General features: G+C 49.2%; 1 protein-coding gene across 1 annotated transcript in view; it reads right to left on the reverse strand.

The window, feature by feature from the left end:
• The window catches only part of KIF15 (kinesin family member 15), a 90,735-nt gene extending 69,404 nt beyond the window's left edge, over positions 1-21,331 (reverse strand). The window contains exons 1-7 of the mRNA XM_066585129.1: positions 21,229-21,331; positions 13,710-13,743; positions 13,210-13,396; positions 11,249-11,325; positions 6,865-6,902; positions 3,308-3,405; positions 1,790-1,969 (exon numbers count right to left, since the gene is read on the reverse strand). Of these exons, the coding sequence (XP_066441226.1) occupies positions 1,790-1,969; positions 3,308-3,405; positions 6,865-6,902; positions 11,249-11,325; positions 13,210-13,396; positions 13,710-13,743; positions 21,229-21,247 (633 nt within the window). The 5' untranslated portion in view covers positions 21,248-21,331. The remainder of the gene's footprint in view (positions 1-1,789; positions 1,970-3,307; positions 3,406-6,864; positions 6,903-11,248; positions 11,326-13,209; positions 13,397-13,709; positions 13,744-21,228) is intronic.
• Positions 21,332-21,445: the final 114 nt, after the last annotated feature.

Genomic DNA, 21,445 nt, shown 5'->3' on the forward strand with positions numbered 1-21,445 from the left:
GGAGATTCTCTGGGTCCTCTCTTGGCCGACATCCTGCGCTTGTGGGATCCATTCCTGTCCTTAGAATCGATTCCCAGCGTGAAAATAAAAAACACCAGCCGACTTCTCCTGGTGCAGGGGCTTTAAATTTTGAATCTGGCGCCAAGCCGCGCCCCCTGTGTGCTCCATCGAGGCCATGCCCTCTTGCGGAACATCTGGGGTCACACTCCCTGTGTTCCGCCCGCTACAGCCGGGACCCAGAGATGGCGGCCGCCGCCTGGTTGACGGCCGCGGTGGTGCCGGAAAGTCCGTCCTTGGACCCAGGCCCACGCAGTCCCCGGTTCGCACCCAGATGAGGTACTTCCCACTGGGGCAACCGGGGCTGGCAGAAGAGATGCCGCCGCTCACCGGTAAGTCCTGGAACCTCCAGCATGGGACAGCATCGCTGGAGCTCTGCTGCCCTGAAGGGACAGGAAAAGCACTGGTGTTTGGTGGAGGGGAGGTGCCTTTTATGTTCTGCCTCTTCCTGTCCCATCAGGTCAGCAGGTGAGCAACCTCCAGGTGTATGCTGTCATGATGTCGGAGGGAAAAAGTATTTCTAAGGCTGGGTTCAAACGGGAGGGATTTGCTGAGGAATTGCCATGCGGATTGTCTGCACGGCAATTCCACAAACTGCTCCTGATCCCGGGAAGACAGCAAAGTGGACGAGATGTTGCAAAAATGTCGTCCACATGCTGCGGCCAAGCCGTGCGGAAACGGCCATGCGGTGCGGAAAACAAAGACACAGCATGTCAATTTTTTTTTCTCCCCGCAACGGCCTCTCTCCCCTCTATGCTGAGAGATGGCTGCAGCGGAGATGCAGGTGGCGAAGCCGCTTCAAAACCCGCAGTTGCGCTTTTCCAGTGGAATCCTTGTGGATTTTCGGTGCAGCCAATCTGCGAGAATTCCGCTGGAAATTCGTCCTGTGTGAACCGAGCCTTAGGGTATCTTCACATGAACGACTTTTCCTCGGATTTTGTCCGTAAACACTGGACTGATGGAAGCATATTACTGTAAGTGGTTATATTCACATGGGATTTTTTTGGTCGGACAGTCCGAGAGGGAAAAAAAGTTTATAAATTGCAGCACGCTTTATTTTGTTGCGATTTTTGGACGACAACTGCCCATTTAAGTCTATGGGTGTGTTTGCACTTGTTTGATGTGATTGCAATCAGTTTTTATTGCACGTAACCATGGAAAACGTAAAAAAGTGTGCAGAGCTCATTTTATTTTTTTCGACATGTGTAAAAATTGGGTTCAAAGTCGATGAAAAATTACAAGGAAAAAAATGCATAAAAATCATGTGAAAATTGCACAAAAAAATAATGGTCCAATTTTCAAAACTGAAAAATTAAAACCACCATGTAAATATGCCCTTAAAGGGAACCTAGTATATTCCCATAATACCATAAAGCTATGGTGCTGTGAGGGGGCGTCACAGGGAGCCGGGGGATGCTTTATACTCACTTGTGATCCTCCCCTGTCCCCGTGTGCAGCACGAAACTATGACTTTTATACAAGTGCAGAGAGAGCGCGTGCACGGGACCCCGAAGAGTCAGATTTTTGTGCCGCTCGTGAGCTTCAAAGGGGGACCACCAGTGTATCACGGGTGAATATAACTACTACAAGACCCCGGCTCCTGGTCACGTCTCCCAACAGCACTATAACAGTTTACGTTGCTGTGCGGAGGTGACAGGTTCCCTTTAAGGAGCTGGATCTCTACATAATGTATAAGGATTGGGCCCCTGCTTTGTTCCTCTTCTCGACATACCTGGTAGGCCTCGGCAGCGGAGGTGATCACCTGTTCCACGGCTCCCACCACAAACACCCCTTTCTTAATGTGCTCCCTGAGACACAGGCCGGTAGATGCAGAGTCCAGCAAGTCGAAGATCTGTTCATTGTAGATTTCAATAAAAGAGCATTTGCACAAGAAGCTTTTCCCGTCTCCAGCCTGAAAAAGCAACAAAATCCTTATTAGTGTTTCCTGGCATTTCCTGTAACAAATCCAACATACATAACAGGATCGCCGTTCTAAGTCATGGCAGTCATTGTTCTTGCATTAGACCGCATGCCGACAGCCACGTGCCACCCGCTCCGGACATTGGGTGTCCTATCTTCGGGGACTGTGCACACAGGTTCTGGGGATACTATTGGTCCGCCTGTATAACGTTATAGGCTATAATGGTCTTGCCCATGAAAGACATGGACAGCATATGGACGGAAAAGACGGCCATCTGCATAAGGCCCAATCTGATTGCTTCTCACAAAAGGGAAGTCGTACTCAGATATCAAACGCTGTAATGGCTACCTTGATCTTTCACTAATTAACCCCCTCCAGCAGAAGCCCCTTTTCATTTCCTCATTTTCTTAACGCACCATATAATCGAACGGTAAACTTTAAAAAAAAAAATCTTCAAGTTGGGTTAAACGTAAAAAATGCAGCTGCCGATTTCTGGAAATCGCTGGGTTTTATGACATTTCACAACGCAGTATAAATGACGCCTTCTCTTTATTCTGTGGGTTAGTACGATTACGCCAATACTACATTTATAGGTTTTTCTATGTATTAGGACTTAAAGCAATTTAAAAAAAAAAAGATATTTCATTTGTCGTCATCTTTTGGCCTGAATAGCTTTTTGTTAATCAGGTTGTCTGAAGGCTTATTTTTTAATGCAGTGATCTGTAGTTTTTTATTAATACCATTTTGGGGTAAATACAACTTTTGATTGCTTTTCACTCAATTTTTCCTTGGGTAAAGGGTGAGAAAAAAAAATTTTATTTTGTGACTGGCAAAAGTTTTTTCAAGTTTGTTTGCGAATATTTAATACATACATTTTTTCAGTGCACATCGGGAACTTATTTGCAATAGTTTGATGGGTCATACTGTACAATATAATGCAATACTAGAGTACTGCAATATACCGCATTCTGACATTCAGTCCATCAAGGCAGACACACCTTGGTAGACAATCATGGCAACCCTCTAGACTGTCACGACAACCAAACAGCACCCCACAACCCAATCGCTCAGGCTCCCCGAATGCTGATTAGGGCATTTAAATGCCACCATAAGACAGAACTGACAGCAGCATTTAAAGGAATAGCAGCAGCGATCAGGATTCATACAGTGGGTGTCAGCTGTCACCCGAGTCTGAGTCACACAGACAAGACGTGTTCCATACTTGTACGCTGCACGTCGGGAAGAGGTTAAAGTAATGCTACCTGTATATCACCATCACATAGAGCTTGCGCTTCACCCATATTAAACCGTATATAGAAGTATACATGCCTTCTCTTTTTCCCGATTGATTAGAAAAAACAAATATTCAAAACTCCGAGGAATAACCCCCCTGAGGTTATGCGTAAAATTGTCCGAGTCGGACGGTCCTAGAAGAGAAAGACAAAATAAAAGTTAATGTAACTCCAAAATAAACCCCAAGCAGCAAAACCCTCAGTGTGGAGCTAAACAAGGAGGCGAGGATACAGGGGGGAGATTATGGGGGAGTTAGAACGCTTCCATTGCTACTTTGATTTTTTATAGACCGAATGCTAAACACAGATGATCCTTCCATGAGCGCAGGGCAAGGACTGCTGTACATACTCAGGACTACACCCGGAGGATAAACAATTCTCCCACCTGCTCCATTCTGGGAGGGTCCTGAAAATCTGCAGATACAATTTGGAGACTCCTACGATGGTCCAAATGTTTGCTAAAAGAAAACGCATTCCAGTCACACCGGATGGATGGATGAGGGTAATAGAGATCTTATTTTCACTCAGAGGACATGATCTTCGTCTCCAGTGCACTTCACTATAAACATGCAAATAAGGGAGATGGAACAATACCTCTGCAGTGCCACCTATGGGTGGTGCTGCAGAGGTATTGTTCCATCTCCCTTATTCGCATATTACCCAGAGGAGCATGAATGGCCTTATAAGTCTCCTCACTCACCTGCTAGGAGCTCTCCCTAAGGAGAAAACATAGCGTTCCTGACCCACGAAACACCTCACAAGCAATACTGATCTAAAGGCTACATCTGCATGCATGGAGGAATGCTGAGACACAGATCGGTCCTCCTAATACCCAACTTGTCTTATGTGGGAAGTCTGAAGCATCTACAGAACATTTCAGCTCCATCACTGTAGTGAATTTGGCCACATGATCGCTATAACGGGGGAAGATGGTGAGCGGTCTGTAAATCATGTCCTATGAGGAACGGTTAAAGTATCTGGGAATGTTTATCTTGCAGAAGAGAAGGCTGAGGGGAAACTTATTAGGGGTCTACAAATATCTGAGGGGTTGTCACAGTGCAGAGGGATCAGCCCTATTCTCATCTGCACAAGGAAAGACTAGAAGCAATGGGATGAAACTGAAAGGGAGGAGACACAGATTAGATATTGGACAGTGAGGGGATCAATGAGTGGAACAGGTTACCACGGGAGGTGGGGAGTTCTCCTTTAATGGAAGTGTTCAAACAAAGGCTGGACAGACATCTGTCTGGGATGGTTTAGTGACACTGCACTGAGCAGGGGGTTGGACCCGATGACCCTGGAGGTCTCTTCCAACTCTACTATTCTATGATTCCATGAGATCTTACAGTAAAATTAGGCCATATATTTACAGTCTAGCAGCAAACCGTAAAGGCATTTAATGGATTGCCGTATCGACAAATTGTTCCCACTTGCCCTTCTGACCAGACTGTTAGGAGGTGTTGGAACCAGTGGATGCATTAGGGCACACAAGTTGACCGGGCTCAGGACACCCCCTACAGACCACCACTAGAGAGGAGCGTCTGACCAGACTGTTAGGAGGTGTTGGGACCAGTGGATGTGTGAGGGCACACAAGGTGACCGGGCTCAGGACGCCCCCTACAGACCACCAGTAGAGAGGAGCGTCTGACCAAACTGTTAGGAGGTGTTGGGACCAGTGGATGTGTGAGGGCACACAAGGTGACCGGGCTCAGGACGCCCCCTACAGACCACCAGTAGAGAGGAGCGTCTGACCAGACTGTTAGGAGGTGTTGGGACCAGTGGATGTGTGAGGGCACACAAGGTGACCGGGCTCAGGACGCCCCCTACAGACCACCAGTAGAGAGGAGCATTTGTGCAGACTGCTAGGTGGTGTTTGCACCAGTGGATGTATGAGGGCACACAAGGTGACCGGGCTCAGGACGCCCCCTACAGACCACCAGTAGAGAGGAGCGTCTGACCAGACTGTTAGGAGGTGTTGGGACCAGTGGATGTGTGAGGGCACACAGGGTGACCGGGCTCAGGACGCCCCCTACAGACCACCAGTAGAGAGGAACGTCTGATCAGACTGTTAGGTGGTGTTGGGACCAGTGGATGTATGAGGGCACACCAGGTGTCGGGCTCAGGGCCGTGTTCATGTCTGGAGACCTCGGGGTGAGCGTCTCAATCCTGCCTTTGCTGTGGAGCGGCACACTGCCCCCAGCTGGTGTGGTGGTCTGGGGGCATCGCATACAACAGTCTCTCAACCCTAGTAGTGGTAGGAGGGACAATGACAGCTCAGCGATATGTTCAGGACATCCTGCAGCCACATGTGTTCCTCTCATGGCGGCTTCCAAAAGGCAGCAGGATAATGCTCGGCTGCACACACAAGGGGTCACAGGAGCCCCTCACAACATTGTCACACTTCCATGGCTGACCAGTCGCTAGGTTTATTGCCAATAGGACATGTATGGGACTATTTGAGACGCCATGTTCGAGAACCTATGAGATTGCACGAACTAGAGGCTCAGTTACAGCAAATGAGGTCTGATATGCTGCAGGATACCATACAGAACCTGTATACCTCCATGCCCACCTGTATCACATCTTGTATCCAAGCTAGAGGCGGCCACCAGGGTACTAGAGCCTGCATGCCTGTCAATATCACATCTTGTATCCAAGCTAGAGGCGGTACAACAGGGTATCAGAGCCTCCATGCCCACCTGTATACAAGCTAGAGGCAGCCCAACAGGGTACTAGAGCCTCCATGCCCACCTGTATTAAAGCTAGAGGCGGCCCAACAGGGTACTAGAGCCTCCACGCCCCCCGTATCACATCTTGTATCCAAGCTAGAGGTGACCCAACAGGGTACTAGAGCCTCCATGCCCCCCGTATCACATCTTGTATCCAAGCTAGAGGCAGTGCAACAGGGTACTAGAGCCTCCATGCCCCCTGTATCACATCTTGTATCCAAGCTAGAGGTGGTACAACAGGGTACTAGTGCCTCCATGCCCCCCGTATCACATCTTGTATCCAAGCTAGAGGCGGTACAACAGGGTACTAGAGCCTCCATGCCTCCCGTATCACATCTTGTATCCAAGCTAGAGGTGGCCCAACAGGGTACTAGAGCCTCCCTGTTCGCCTGTATCACATCTTGTATCCAAGCTAGAGGTGACCCAACAGGGTACTAGAGCCTCCATGCCCCCCGTATCACATCTTGTATCCAAGCTAGAGGCAGTACAACAGGGTACTAGAGCCTCCATGCCCCCCGTATCACATCTTGTATCCAAGCTAGAGGTGATACACTAGGGTATTAGGGCCTCCATGCCCCCCGTATCACATCTTGTATCCAAGCTAGAGGTGGCCCAACAGGGTACTAGAGCCTCCCTTCATGGGGTAAGTTTTCCGCAATAACTGGTCTTTGTGCTCAGATATTGTAATTACAATTATAGATAGAAAGTTTCATCTGATTTTGACAACTCCTTCCAAGTGATTTTTTCACAAAGTGTACATTCCTGTCCAATTCCAATTAAGGGAAAAATGTCAAACAAATGTGAAAACCTTCCTAACAACTAGTTATCAGAAGTGTTAGATACAATGTAAACTGGCAGTTCTTACCCAGCATTGTAAAGGTCTTCCCTGACCCCGTCTGGCCACTAAAAGAGAAAGGAATAGCATCACCGTGCTGAATGCATTAGTAACCATAATCAGGATGTAGACACATCACCCATCTCTAAAGTAACGCTGTATGTAGTTGACACTTCGTTCCCACCAAGGCCCAATGCATGAGGCCGAGTCATGTGCTCAGAATCAGTACAGCCTTCTGCTTTGTGCTATGGAGCCACCATGTTGCACTACAGTGCAGTACCCAATGCAGTAACATTTCTTTCCTGCCTCAACATACTGAGCCAAAAAAGAAAAAAGAAGAAGATTAGAGACTGAGGTAGCGTTCCCAAGGCGTTTTAAGCTGTGGGATTCCGTCATAGGTGCTGAGAACAGCACTGTCATTAATTTGTTATATTTGGAGCATACAGTACCTACCTTAGCAGACGATGCTACTGTATGCTCCAAATATAACAAGCTAGTGGAAACCCTGCCAAAAGAACACGAAAATGGTTGGTTACTATAGACAGTGAACGTTTCCGTTCGCTGTATCCATCAGTGCTGTTTTTGACCCCTGTGACGTAACCCCCAAGCAGAAGCCCCCAGTGTAGTAAAAATGCTGTGGGAACGCTCCGTTATCGGTAACGGCATGAAGAACGCGTCTCCTGAACGCAAGAGCTTATTGGATAAGACTGTAATGTTTTGCAAAAGCGTAAATAATTGACTATGTAGCAGCTCCGCAGATTTGCTAAACAGCCTCCGATTGGCTGCAGAGGTCACCTGACTTAAGGCTGCAGGGAGCAGAGCAGTGGGAACCAATGAGCTGTACCCCAGGGACCAAGGACAGGTGAGTATGTGTTATTTTTACTCATGCTCAACAGTTAAAAGTTCTTATTTTGAAACTCCACAATCCCTTTACATAGTCAGCCTGCGTGCTGGAGGAGTCCTTTAAGGTAAGAGCTTGTAGTCAAAAGCAGTCCGTTTGGAACTTTGATAATGATGGGCCATCATGGTCACATTGTTGGAGTAGATCCTTACACGTGAGCCCCATATCAAAACACGCTGCTTGTGTGAGAAACTCCCAGACCACCTTTAATCCTAGGCAGTTAAAGAAGCAGACTTAAGGCCCTTCAAAAGATTTTCTTTGCGTGTAAAACGACTGAAAGATTTAGCGATCTATTTACATAAAGTTTTAATGGCCATTAACACTATCAACTTCATTTGCATGTATAAGGGCTCCAGGAGCTGTTTTCAGAGCCCAGTATGTGTTTAAACACACACCCAGTTGTGCAAACAGCTGCATTGTTCTCCTCTTGGCTGCTGGCAGATTGCAATTTTTTTCTCCCAGCTATTCCGGGAGAAGAGCCTGCGGTCTATGAGATAAATGTTTTTGCGTTATCTCTCAGTGCATGGATGATAGATTTTAAGTCGGCCTTAAAATCATTCAAACGAAACGTGCCCGATGCCCGCGTTTACATGTAATGATTAGCGCTCATTTTCAGCCGCTTGAACGATTTTTGTGTATAAATGGGCCTTGAGTCCAAGTGCCCTGAAGACATTGTTGAGACACATCAGCCCCCCAAGCCCTTCCTGCTGGCATCTGCCGTTGATGACTAGTTACGGATGCCTGAATACTCCCTTCTCTCGGTTTACTGGCTTTAGCCAACGCTGCAGTGAGGCCCTCATCGTACTGGATAACAAAATCTATTTGTCCAATGACAGCGGAGACCTGTCCCACCAGGACAGTACAGGGTGGGCCACGGAAAAGTAACCCGCCTGTGATCCTGGCGCCACACTCCTTGGAGGAAGCTGTAGTACTTTCATTTTATCCTCAAAATTATAAGAAAGGAAAGCTGCTATGATTGGTCTAATGGGCAACAGATTTTCTTTTGACAGCTTTCATAAATCTCCTTAAAGGAGATGTCTCGAGGAAGCAGTTAATTTTTTTTTTTGCCCAGTCCCCCCCATTAAACATACATTACAAAGCCCCCCTGTAAATGACATTTCTAGCTGGTTCGTACTTACCGTTCCAGCGTTTCAGCAACTTATAAAAGTTTCCTCAAGATGGCCGCCGGCTCTTTCCCCGTCGCTCGCTGCAGCCCGACGTGCGCGCTCCCGAGACGCCGCCAGCTGTGTCTCCATGGCAACCGGACGCATCGCAGCCGCCGACCAGACGCCCCGCAGCCGCCGACCAGACAGCAGGTAACCGGCGCTAGCCCCCGGCTCCCCAGCGCTAGACCCTCAGCCCAGGTGAAGGCCCCGGAGCCCAGCGCTAGGTTCCGGAGCCCAGCGCTAGTTCCCCCGGCCTAGCGGCAGCCCCCCCCGACCTAGCGACAGCCCCCCCGGCCTAGCGACAGCCCCCCCATCACAGCGGCAGCCCCCCCCGGCCTAGCGACAGCCCCCCCGGCCTAGCGACAGCCCCCCCGGCGCAGCCCGGCGCAGCGGCAGCCCCCCCCCGGCGCAGCGGCAGCCCCCCCGGCGCAGCGACAGCCCCCCCCCGGCGCAGCGACAGCCCCCCCCCGGCGCAGCGACAGCCCCCCGACCCATCACTTACCTGGGAGGCTTCTCGGGGCTGCTGGGCTGGGCTGGGCTTCTCCGCTGGGCAGCTCCAGTTTCTGCACCTTCCTCTAACAGAGGATGGTGCAGAATGGCCGCTTCAGCGCGCTCCCGAGCAGTGACAGCTCGTCTGCGCATGCGCAGAAGAGCTGTAGCGGGGAGCACACTGAAGCGGCTCGTGCTGAATGGAGAAGACCGGACTGCGCAAGCGCGTCTAAAAAAGCAAGCTGCCAGCGAATTTAGACGGAACCATGGAGACGAGGACGCTAGCAACGGAGCAGGTAAGTGGAATAACTTCTGTATGGCTCATATTTAATGCACAATGTACATTACAAAGTGCATTAATATGGCCATACGGAAGTGTATACCCCCACTTGGTTTCGCGAGACCACCCCTTTAACGGTTTTCTATGTGCGAAGCAAATCAATTAAGAAAACGCGAGAGGCCTTCGCCGACACATTGCAGCTACGAAACCACCTGCTAAACATTTTGTTTACAGCCCGATTCAGAAATGGCAGCCAAAACGGCTCGGTCACAAACAGCAAGGCCTGCGTCCATCCGAAGAGATCCATAACATCCAGCGGCAGAAAACGTTACATTACTTTCGATTGTAACTCCCACACGACATGAAATGCACATGCAAAAAGTATTGCAGCAGGCACTACCTTGGTGCGTATAACGGACACACGCCAAGATAGTGTTTGGGGATTGACAGCAAGCAACAAGTACGCAAAGCGCTGCGCACTGCTGGGTGAACCCATCGGGAGATAACCAGTGAACCACCAACAGGGTCATGGGTGCCCAAGGTTTAATGATACCCGGTCTGGTCCACTCCCAGGGCTACAGAAGCACAAGTTGCTGAAAAGTTAAAGGGGGTTTCCAAGTAAAATACTATTGATGACCTATCATCAGGATAGGTCGGGTGTCACCACTCGGCACCCTGACCAATCCGTTGAGTGGGCGCATGCTGTCAGTGCCGCAATAACACAGAGGTCGGAGCATGAGCCTCCGTGCCAGCCTCGGTGCAGTGGCCGGCAAGGCTCTCATTGTAAACAATGAGAGCCGTGCCTGCAGTTACAAGGACTAGCCACTACACAGTTTGGTGTAGAGACTTCCACTCCGACCTCTGTTATTGCGGCACTGGCAGCATGTGCCCACTAAACTGATCGGTCGGGATCCCGAATGGCAGACCCCGGTCGATCAAGTATCAATGACCTATTCTGATGATAGGTCATCAATAGTATTTCACTGGAAAACCCCTTTAATGCTGACTAAGGGCTTGTTCTGCCAAGCATATTTGAATGGCGTATTACACGCGCAATTTTCGCACCTGTAATACGATCAGAGTAGAACCATTGATAAAATAAATAAATCTTGTTATTCGTATGGCGCCAACTTATTCCGCAGCGCTTAAATACATGAACATGGGCACAACTCTTCATGTATTCAGTACATTCCAGCAACTCAGAAGTGTCCTACCTGGCGTACATTATAAACTAATCGGTTGGTTTTGAGGGGATACTCCCACTCTTGACAAGCCCCACACACTTTTCTAAAAAGTGGTGATACCGACACAGAAAGCTAAAAAAAAGGTTGTACATTTTTTTGTGCAAATACCTTTTTGCGCAAAAAATTTTGACTTTACTCCAAAAAGGGTGTTAAAGCTTTCGTAAATGTGCCCCATTATTGATGGACGTATTGATGTGAGGGAACAAGCGATGGAAATCTGTTTTTTGCTCGCACTGTGCAGAGGTCAAACAAAAGATAGGTGTGAAATGCTCTCGGCAAATCTATAAACCAATTGTCGTCTAAGTAATAGTACGTTTCAGAATTTTTAACTTACTAGGCAAAAATGGTGCCGTTGTAGCCGTTCATGCAGGACTCCACAATGTTTTTGGCCACGCCTGAGAAGACAGATTCCTAAAAGACATCATTAGAAGACAATAAGACACTTGAGCTTCCAAGCGCTTCTGGGACCTCGAGGGTCACTAAATACAGTACAGAAAATACCCACTGGGCCTCGAGTACAAGATGGTCATGATAGTTAATATGATCGTTTAAAAAGTTATCAAGTTTAAGAAAAAAAACTACATACATTTACAAAAAGTATCCAAAATTGTAATTCAAAGCGCCCTGCAGACCGAGGTGCTGCCGGTGGGGAACGGCTTCTGACTACATATATAGTGCAGCACGCTCCGTTCTCCCTACGGGCTTCTCCTCACCCTCCCCGCTGCCCTTTGATGCATTACTCACCACCAGCACTTTTGTACTCCATGAAGGTTTGGTGAAGTGCTGAGCGTGCGTTCAGTGAGACGGAATCTTATGATCGGAGGTGTTTTCGGCCTTTGTGCCCGCAGCCATACTCCATATTTTGGAATGGTGCATTACAAAAGGTAATTTTTTTTGTATATTTGTCCACCTATTTTTTTTTTACTTCTTGCGGCACATACGGGCTGCATATTTAAGTTGATAATACATTTTACAGATCTTATTAAGAACAGGAAAAAGTACAGTTTTCTCTCATTTGTGCAGGATATTGTCGGGTGGTTTGTTCAGTGAATATTTAACCCATTAGGGATCAAGCACAGTAAATTTGCTCCTGGGCTTTAATCCCAGCTGATAGTAAAAATACAGCATGGGTTTAAAGCCGCCGCTCTGCAATCAAACAGGAGAATGTCTTGTTGTCAGCTGTTAGTCACAGATGATAACCCAGAGGAGGAGAAGGCAGGCGGGTTTTTCTTCTTTAACCCTTTCAACCTTCTCCTTTCCCGAGTAAACAGCGCTCAATGAGCGCTATGTACTAAGAAGTGGAACTTCCACTACATGAGCCGTCAGTCATGTGACCGCCAGGATTTCGTGGAACAGCAGAGCTGCACGGTCCTAGAAGACCCCGATCAGCTCTGCCAGTTACTATTGTCACTACGGGGGGATGTTTTCCCCTGTAACTGCGGCTGCTTTGAATGCCCCCAGCTACAACGGGAAAGTGTCAAGTAAAAAAAACACAAACAAAAAAAACAACATGTCCTCCAGATGTCTTATATGACGTCATGGGGAACATAGTAAAATAAAATAAAAATGTAAAAAAAAATATATTTTTTAGCTTTTTCCCCCCAGTTCGTCCGCTTGGGCAAATGAGAATTGTGAGTTTCTCATTCTGTCCAGAAGGGCCGTAAGCCACCTATGTCTACAGGGAATCTGTGTGACATCTCTATGTTCCCCAGCAAGAAAATAGATGGCGTGAAGCACTTCTACATTTGGAAACACAGCCGTTAGGCCCGGGTTGACACGTATTTGCGTGGTTGAAATCAGCTTACGCCAGCGTATTCCGCCCCTATCACTGTGTATGTGCGCGCAAATACACGGGGCGTTTGTACAAATACGCAAAAAAAAACAAAAACCACATTAATTTTTTGTGCATAAGTGCTAATACACAGGTTTTCTGCATATGTCGCGTGCATTTACACAAACCCCCTGATTTCAATGGGCTCTTGTGCTGCGCATAAAATAGAACGTGTCATGTATTTCATCGTGCAACCGAAATGTGCCACAAAACACGCACACTTATTGAAAGCAATGGGTTCTATTCAGAACGTATTCTGTGCGCTTCTGGCATAGATAGTGACATTACCCGTTAGACTACTTACAGTTTGGGTACATTATCCGACCCCCAGCAGGTCGCTGGGACAGCTCTGTAGTGTCCATTATGAATGGAGACCACAAACCAGATGAGATCAGCGCCCCACACTGTGATGGTAGACGCTCCACACAGCCAGAAGATGCCTTTACATTACATTCTGCGCTCACCTGAGTTGCATCGGTATTTGCCACATGATCGAAGGTAAAAATCTTGGGCTCGGGTTTAGAGTGCAGACGGATTGTGTTCGGGTTCAACACAGAGAGGCAAAGTCCGTGATCCCCATCGCCCCCAGCCAGGCTCTGGTCCATAGGAGGTCGAACCCTCACAAACACCTTGATGGCATCTCCTTCAGGGCTGCAGAGGGAGAAAGAAAGTAGGTTATGAAAACGCTGCTACATGGCGGACGAGGCGGCAGAAGCTGCGCTGCTTTCAGATCGGGGTAAGACCGCGTTCTATTCGCGTAGGGCAAGCGTCAAAAGCCATCAGCGCTGCAGCCATTGGTTCACACTTTTCCTTTTAGAGAAAAAAAAACCTGCAGTGGGACATTAAATATTGAAAATCTAACAATTTCACCAAAATACAAAAAACACGCTTTTAGTTTAACATGCAAAAAACTACAAACCGCCATTGAGATTGTACAATAATAATAAAGGTCAACAACAGATACCTTGAGAAACTCGCGGTCACATCAAGGGGGTCACCTAAACGACAAGAAATACAGACATTTAGAAGCAATATGAATGACGAGGCAACAAGGGGAGATTATTAATGACGGGGGCAATATGATGGATCAATGAGGAGCATTATACCTGATGAGAGCATAAAAGTGGGGCGCTATCACTATGGGGGCCACTGAGAAGGGGAGCCATTACTACAGGGGCCATGGGAGTGAAGTCATATGTTGTCATAAGCCACGCCCCCTAACCACACCCTCTCTTTGGTTGGATAACAATTTTTTCCCAAGGCTAAAAAGTTTCGGAAACACTTTTAGAAAGTGAAAAATGACCATTTAGATACAACGATTATGGGTCAAAATTCACTCAAAAATGTCTTGAGCGATCATCGTTGTGTGTAGCTGCACTTACATCGTGCAGTTTTCGTTACCCCGTCGCTCATTGTTGTCTTTCAGCGTGCTGATGATGAGTCCTATCAGGGATTCACAGCGGGATACAGCTGATACTATTGTTCCAGCTGTATCCTGCTCCCTGATGACAGGCAGGGTATGAAGAGCGGAGCGGTCCAGCTCTGTTCTCCATACCCCGCATGGAGCGCTCAGCTGTATAACAGGCGGGCGCTCGGTGCAGAAAACATCTGGATGCAGAAGACAAGCAGGTCCACCCCGCTTGTCTTCTGCATCCTCTGCTGGCAGCGCAAGGTTCATCTTAGGATGCAAATGACCCAACAATGATCGCTTCAGCGTCACCTTTTGAGCGATAATTGTGTCTAAATGAGCCTTAGGATGTTTGCTGTCTTAATGATGTGCCTGTGTCCCCGGTGATGGTGGAAGCAGTTCAGGGAGCCGCTGACACACCGTCGGCAACATTCTGTATTCTCTGCTAGGAACTATTGCCGTGTGATTTCAATGGAAGCCGTGCCTGCAGTTACCAGCGCCGGCCAGTACAGTGGTCAGTGCAGAGACTTCCACTGCTTCTGCTCTGTATTTGCAGCGCTGACAGCATACGCCCGCTCAGCTGATTGGTCGGAATTCCGACGGACCCCAAACATCAACTATTGACCTGAGGATAGGTCATCAGTAGTATTCTCCCTGGAAAACCCCTTTACGGAGACCACATATAAGGTGTTTGAGACTTATAAGGCCAGTCATGCTCCTCCGGGAAATATGCAAATGGCAAAATAGAATACCACCTCTACAGCGCCACAGATTGGAAGGCAGCATTCCTGCAAGTCAATGTTAAACTATTTGGACAAGCCTTGTAACAATGCCTGGGAATTGAAAACCAAACTAAAATATTATAATCCCAGACATTGTTGTACGGCTTGTCTGAAGAGTCTGACAGTGACTAGCAACAATGCTGCCCTCCAATAGGTGGCGCTGTGGGGGTATTCGTCCATATTTCCTACATCACTAGTACATATGGCACGCACGAGCGGCAGGGCTCGACGCGCCGGCATATCACTAGTACATACGACGCGCCGGCATATCACTAGTACATACGACGCGCCGGCATATCACTAGTACATACGACGCGCCGGCATATCACTAGTACATACGACATGTACGGCCGGCATATCACTAGTACATACGACATGTACGGCCGGCATATCACTAGTACATACGACATGTACGGCCGGCATATCACTAGTACATACGACATGTACGGCCGGCATATCACTAGTACATACGACATGTACGGCCGGCATATCACTAGTACATACGACATGTACGGCCGGCATATCACTAGTACATACGACATGTACGGCCGGCATATCACTAGTACATACGACATGTACGGCCGGCATATCACTAGTACATACGACATGCACGGCCGGCATATCACTAGTACATACGACATGCACGGCCGGCATATCACTAGTACATACGACATGTACGGCCGGCATATCACTAGTACATACGACATGTACGGCCGGCATATCACTAGTACATACGACATGTACGGCCGGCATATCACTAGTACATACGACATGTACGGCCGGCAGATCACTAGTACATACGACATGTACGGCCGGCAGATCACTAGTACATACGACGCGCCGGCATATCACTAGTACATATGACATGTACGGCCGGCAGGGCTCAGCGTGTGGGGATATCACTAGTACATATGACATGTACGGCCGGCAGGGCTCAGCGTGTGGGGATATCACTAGTACATATGACATGTACGGCCGGCAGGGCTCAGCGTGTGGGGATATCACTAGTACATATGACATGTACGGCCGGCAGGGCTCAGCGTGTGGGGATATCACTAGTACATATGACATGTACGGCCGGCAGGGCTCAGCGTGTGGGGATATCACTAGTACATATGACATGTACGGCCGGCAGGGCTCAGCGTGTGGGGATATCACTAGTACATATGACATGTACGGCCGGCAGGGCTCAGCGTGTGGGGATATCACTAGTACATATGACATGTACGGCCGGCAGGGCTCAGCGTGTGGGGATATCACTAGTACATATGACATGTACGGCCGGCAGGGCTCAGCGTGTGGGGATATCACTAGTACATATGACACGTACGGCCGGCAGGGCTCAGCGTGGGTAGATATCACTAGTACAGATGACACGTACGGCCGGCAGGGCTCAGTGTGGGTGGATATCACTAGTACATATGACACGTACGGCCGGCAGGGCTCAGTGTGGGTGGATATCACTAGTACATATGACATGTACGGCCGGCAGGGCTCAGTGTGGGTGGATATCACTAGTACATATGACATGTACGGCCGGCAGGGCTCAGCGTGTGGGGATAGCACTAGTACATATAACATGTACGGCCGGCAGGGCTCAGCGTGTGGGGATAGCACTAGTACATATTACATGTACGGCCGGCAGGGCTCAGCGTGTGGGGATAGCACTAGTACATATTACATGTACGGCCGGCAGGGCTCAGCGTGTAGGGATATCACTAGTACATATTACATGTACGGCCGGGAGGGCTTAGCGTGTGGGGATATCACTAGTACATATTACATGTATGGCTATCACTGACGGCACACATCAATATATTCAGGGCTCAGCGTGTGGGGATATCACTAGTACATATGACACGTACGGCCGGTAGGGCTCAGTGTGGGTGGATATCACTAGTACATATGACATGTATGGCCGGCAGGGCTCAGCGTGTGGGGATATTATGTAAGCGAGCCATAAAACCTCTGGGTGGGTCACTAGCCAGTCGCTTAACGAACCTAAATTGAACTAGTCCCTCCCAGGTGTTGGCTGTAGCTTGGCTTCAAAAGTAGAATCCCTTCACTGACACGCATGTGGCAGTGGACGCATGTGGCCCCTGTGACGAAGTGGGCCCGTGATTAAGTGTGACTTCCATGCAGTTTAACATGGCAGTTCAACAGTGCAAGAGACAGGTACGCCACAAACTCTGCTTTAATTCCTCTCGTTTCAAAGCTCTTGCAAATGCTTTCACCTCTCTTCTAATCCTTGCTCTCAGTCTCAGAACCTCTTCCAAGTGCCCCCAACCGGGGCACACTATTCACATCAGCCCCTCTCTCCTGTCCTCCCCTATGCACAGCCCGCACGCACTCTATACTTTCTTACTAAGCCTCACACCCCCTAATACCACTAACAAACATTACTGCCACCCCCACAAATCTCCTAATCATCTGCTCACGCTTGCTATTTTGCTGCTACTAGCAGCTGGGGATATCTCTCCCAATCCTGGCCCTCCCTCCACTGCTCTTAACTATTACCCCCTACCTGACTCACTAGGACACCCCTCAAGCCCCACTGCTAGCCCATGCATACCCTCCCCCAACTCCTTTCAATGTGCCCTCTGGAATTGCCAGTCAGCATGTAACAAACTCCCCACCATCCACGACTATTTTACTGCCCATTCTTTTAATCTGCTCGCTCTCACAGAAACGTGGATACAGCAGTCTGACACGGCCTCCCCTGCTGCACTGTCCTACAATGGCCTGCAGTTCTCCCATACCCCGAGACCAGACGACAGGCGTGGCGGAGGAGTAGGTGCTCTTCTCTCCCCGAAATGTACCTACCAGGTCATCCCCCCTGTACCCTCACTCACTTTTCCTTCATTTGAGGTACATATGCTACGGCTTTTCCGCCCGCTGTCCATGCGAGTAGCAGTCATCTATCGCCCCCCAGGTGCTGCTCGCCTGTTTTTGGACCACTTTGCTGCCTGGCTCCCCCACTTCCTATCCTGCGAAATCCCAACCCTCATCTTAGGTGATTTTAACATCCCCACTAATGACCCCATCTCCCCATCTGCCTCTCAGCTTCTTTCGCTCACCTCCTCCCTTGGTCTCTCTCAACTAACAGCCTCTCCCACTCACAGGGATGGCAATACTCTTGATCTGGTCTTCCTCCGGCTTTGCTCTGCTTCCAACTTCACTAACTCCCCTCTCCCACTCTCAGATCATAACATCCTCTCTTTCTCTGTCACACTCCCTAACATCTCTCCACACCCACCTACCTATCGTACCTACAGGAACTTAGAGGCCATCCACACACAAGACTTTGCTGAATCCCTACAGTCCTCTCTGTCCCCCATCTCTCTCCTCTCCTGCCCCAACCTGGCCGCCGCTCACTACAACACCGCTCTCAAACATGCCCTGGAAGAAGCGGCGCCCCCCAGGACCCGAGCCATCCGATGTAGACCACGGCAACCCTGGCTCACACCTCAAACGCGCTTCATCCGGCGGTGCTCTAGAAGTGCTGAACGGCTGTGGAGGAAGTCGCAAACGTCTGCAGACTTTCTCCACTACAAATTCATGCTCAAAACCTACAACTTCGCCCTCCACCATGCCAAACAAGTCTATTTCACCTCTCTCGTCTCCTCACTATCGCACAACCCTAAACAGCTCTTTGATACTTTTCACTCCCTTCTCAGCCCTAAACCGCAGCCCCCGGTGACGGATCTCAGTGCTGTTGAACTAGCTGCCTACTTCAAAAAGAAAATTGATGACATCCGTCAAGAAATAACCTCCCAACCCCAGACTAGCCCTGACCTTAGTCTTGTCAGCACTGCAGCTAGCTCCTGCTCACTGTCTGTACTCAGACCAGCAACAGAGGAAGAAGTCTCCAAACTGCTCTTCTCTGCTCGCCCCACCACCTGCGCTAGCGACCCTCTCCCCTCACACCTCCTCCGATCCCTCTCCCCAGTGGTCATCTCGCATCTCACCACTATATTCAACCTCTCTCTGGCCTCTGGCATCTTTCCCTCTTCTTTCAAACATGCCATCATATCCCCATTGCTAAAGAAGCCGACTCTTGACGCAACTGACGTTGCCAATTACCGACCCATCTCAAACCTCCCCTTCATCTCCAAATTACTAGAACGGCTGGTTTACTCCCGCCTTGTAAGCTATCTATCAGAGAACTCTCTCCTCGACCCCCTACAGTCTGGCTTCCGACCCCAACACTCCACAGAAACTGCCCTTACAAGGGTATCAAACGACCTACTGTCAGCCAAATCGAGGGGTGACTACTCCCTACTGATCCTCCTCGATCTCTCTGCAGCATTTGACACAGTTGACCACAAACTCCTCCTCAGTATGCTTCGCTCCATCGGCCTAAAGGACACTGCTCTCTCCTGGTTCTCCTCCTACCTATCTGACCGCTTTTTCAGTGTCTCCTTTGCTGGCTCTACCTCTCCTTCTCTTCCCCTTGCTGTTGGGGTCCCCCAAGGCTCGGTCCTTGGCCCCCTCCTTTTCTCTATCTACACAGCCCCTGTTGGACAAACCATCAGGAGCTTTGGCCTCCATTACCACCTCTATGCTGATGACACCCAGTTATACACCTCTTCCCGTGACATCTCTGCACCTTTCCTCCAAAACATCACCAACTGTCTGTCTGCTGTCTCTAACACCATGTCCTCTCTCTACCTAAAACTAAACCTCTCTAAAACTGACTTACTGGTGTTTCCTCCTTCCACAAACCGACCTCCTCCTGACATCTCCATCTCAGTGTGTGGCGTCACCATAACTCCTAGACAACATGCCCGCTGCCTTGGGGTCATATTCGACTCAGATCTCTCATTTACTCCCTACATCCAGTCAGTGACCCGAACATGTCGGCTGCACCTAAAGAACATCTCAAGAATCCGCTCCTTTCTCACCATAGACACGCTGAAAACGCTTGTTGTTGCCCTCATCCACTCACGGCTCGACTATTGCAACTCCTTGCTGGTCGGCCTCCCCTGCACCAGACTCTACCCTCTACAATCCATCCTGAATGCGGCAGCCAGGCTCATCTTCCTGTCCAGCCGCTACTCAGATGCCTCTGCCCTGTGCCAGTCACTGCACTGGCTGCCAGTTAAATACAGAATTCAATTTAAACTTATCACCTTCATCCACAAAGCCCTCCACAGTGCAGCGCCCCCCTATATCGCCTCCCTCATCTCAATCCATCACCCAGCCCGGGCTCTCCGCTCGGCAAACGAAACTAGACTGCACACCCCTCTAATTCGAACTTCTCACTCCCGCCTCCAAGACTTCTCCAGAGCAGCATCGGTCCTCTGGAACGCACTACCAAAGAACATCCGGGCAATCCAGGACTCGAAAAACTTCAGGCGTGCTCTAAAGACGCACCTCTTCAGGGATGCATACCGCATTCCCTAAACAAACCCTTCTGTACTCCGCCTGATAACATGTTTCCTGACCTACTGACTGCAATCCCTGCTAGCCATCATAAACCGCTCCTGTAGTCATATTGATCCTGCCGTCGCATAGCTAAATGTCTGACTGTTGTCTGTATATAGCATCCCTCACTCTCCAGCACGCGATACTGTGCACATCTCCACCCCTTTACCCTCTGTATCACCCCATTATTTGTAGTATGTAAGCTCGTTGGAGCAGGACCCGCACCCCTATTGTTTCCATCAGCTGATTACTATGTAACCGTGGTTCTGTAATTTTTTGTACTTTTGTCTCTGTATTTCCCCTGTCTATGTAAGCGCTGCGGAATATGTTGGCGCTATACAAATAAAGATTATTATTATTATTATTATCACTAGTACATATGACATGTATGGCCGGCAGGGCTCAGCGTGTGGGGATATCACTAGTACATATGACATGTATGGCCGGCAGGGCTCAGCGTGTGGGGATATCACTAGTACATATGACATGTATGGCCGGCAGGGCTCAGCGTGTGGGGATATCACTAGTACATATGACATGTATGGCCGGCAGGGCTCAGCGTGTGGGGATATCACTAGTACATATGACATGTATGGCCGGCAGGGCTCAGCGTGTGGGGATATCACTAGTACATATGACATGTATGGCCGGCAGGGCTCAGCGTGTGGGGATATCACTAGTACATATTACATGTACGGCCGGCGGGGATATCACTAGTACATATGACATGTATGGCTATCACTGACGGCACACATCAATACATTCAGGCCGCCAGAGCTCAGCTCTCTCTAGTATGCCAGTCGCGCTCTCTGTGAGGCGGCAGCCGCCGCTGTCATCCACCACACCCCCGTGACACTACGGCCTACCCCGGGTCCCCGGCGCCATCCTCTCCGTCCTCCTGCGGCTCTCTGGTAAATACTGATTTTCTGCTTTCTTCCTTCCAAAAACCAAAATGGCGGAAACTTCAAATTTGGCGCTTTAAACTTATAAACACCCAGCGGGTCTCACGAGGCCCCGCCCATTGCGGAACTGACCTGTGAGGCCGCGTCCGCCATCTTTGTGTAGCCTTCACCTCGTCTGTGA

The sequence above is a fragment of the Eleutherodactylus coqui genome, chromosome 12 (genome assembly GCF_035609145.1).
Source record: "Eleutherodactylus coqui strain aEleCoq1 chromosome 12, aEleCoq1.hap1, whole genome shotgun sequence".
NCBI lineage: Eukaryota > Metazoa > Chordata > Amphibia > Anura > Eleutherodactylidae > Eleutherodactylus > Eleutherodactylus coqui.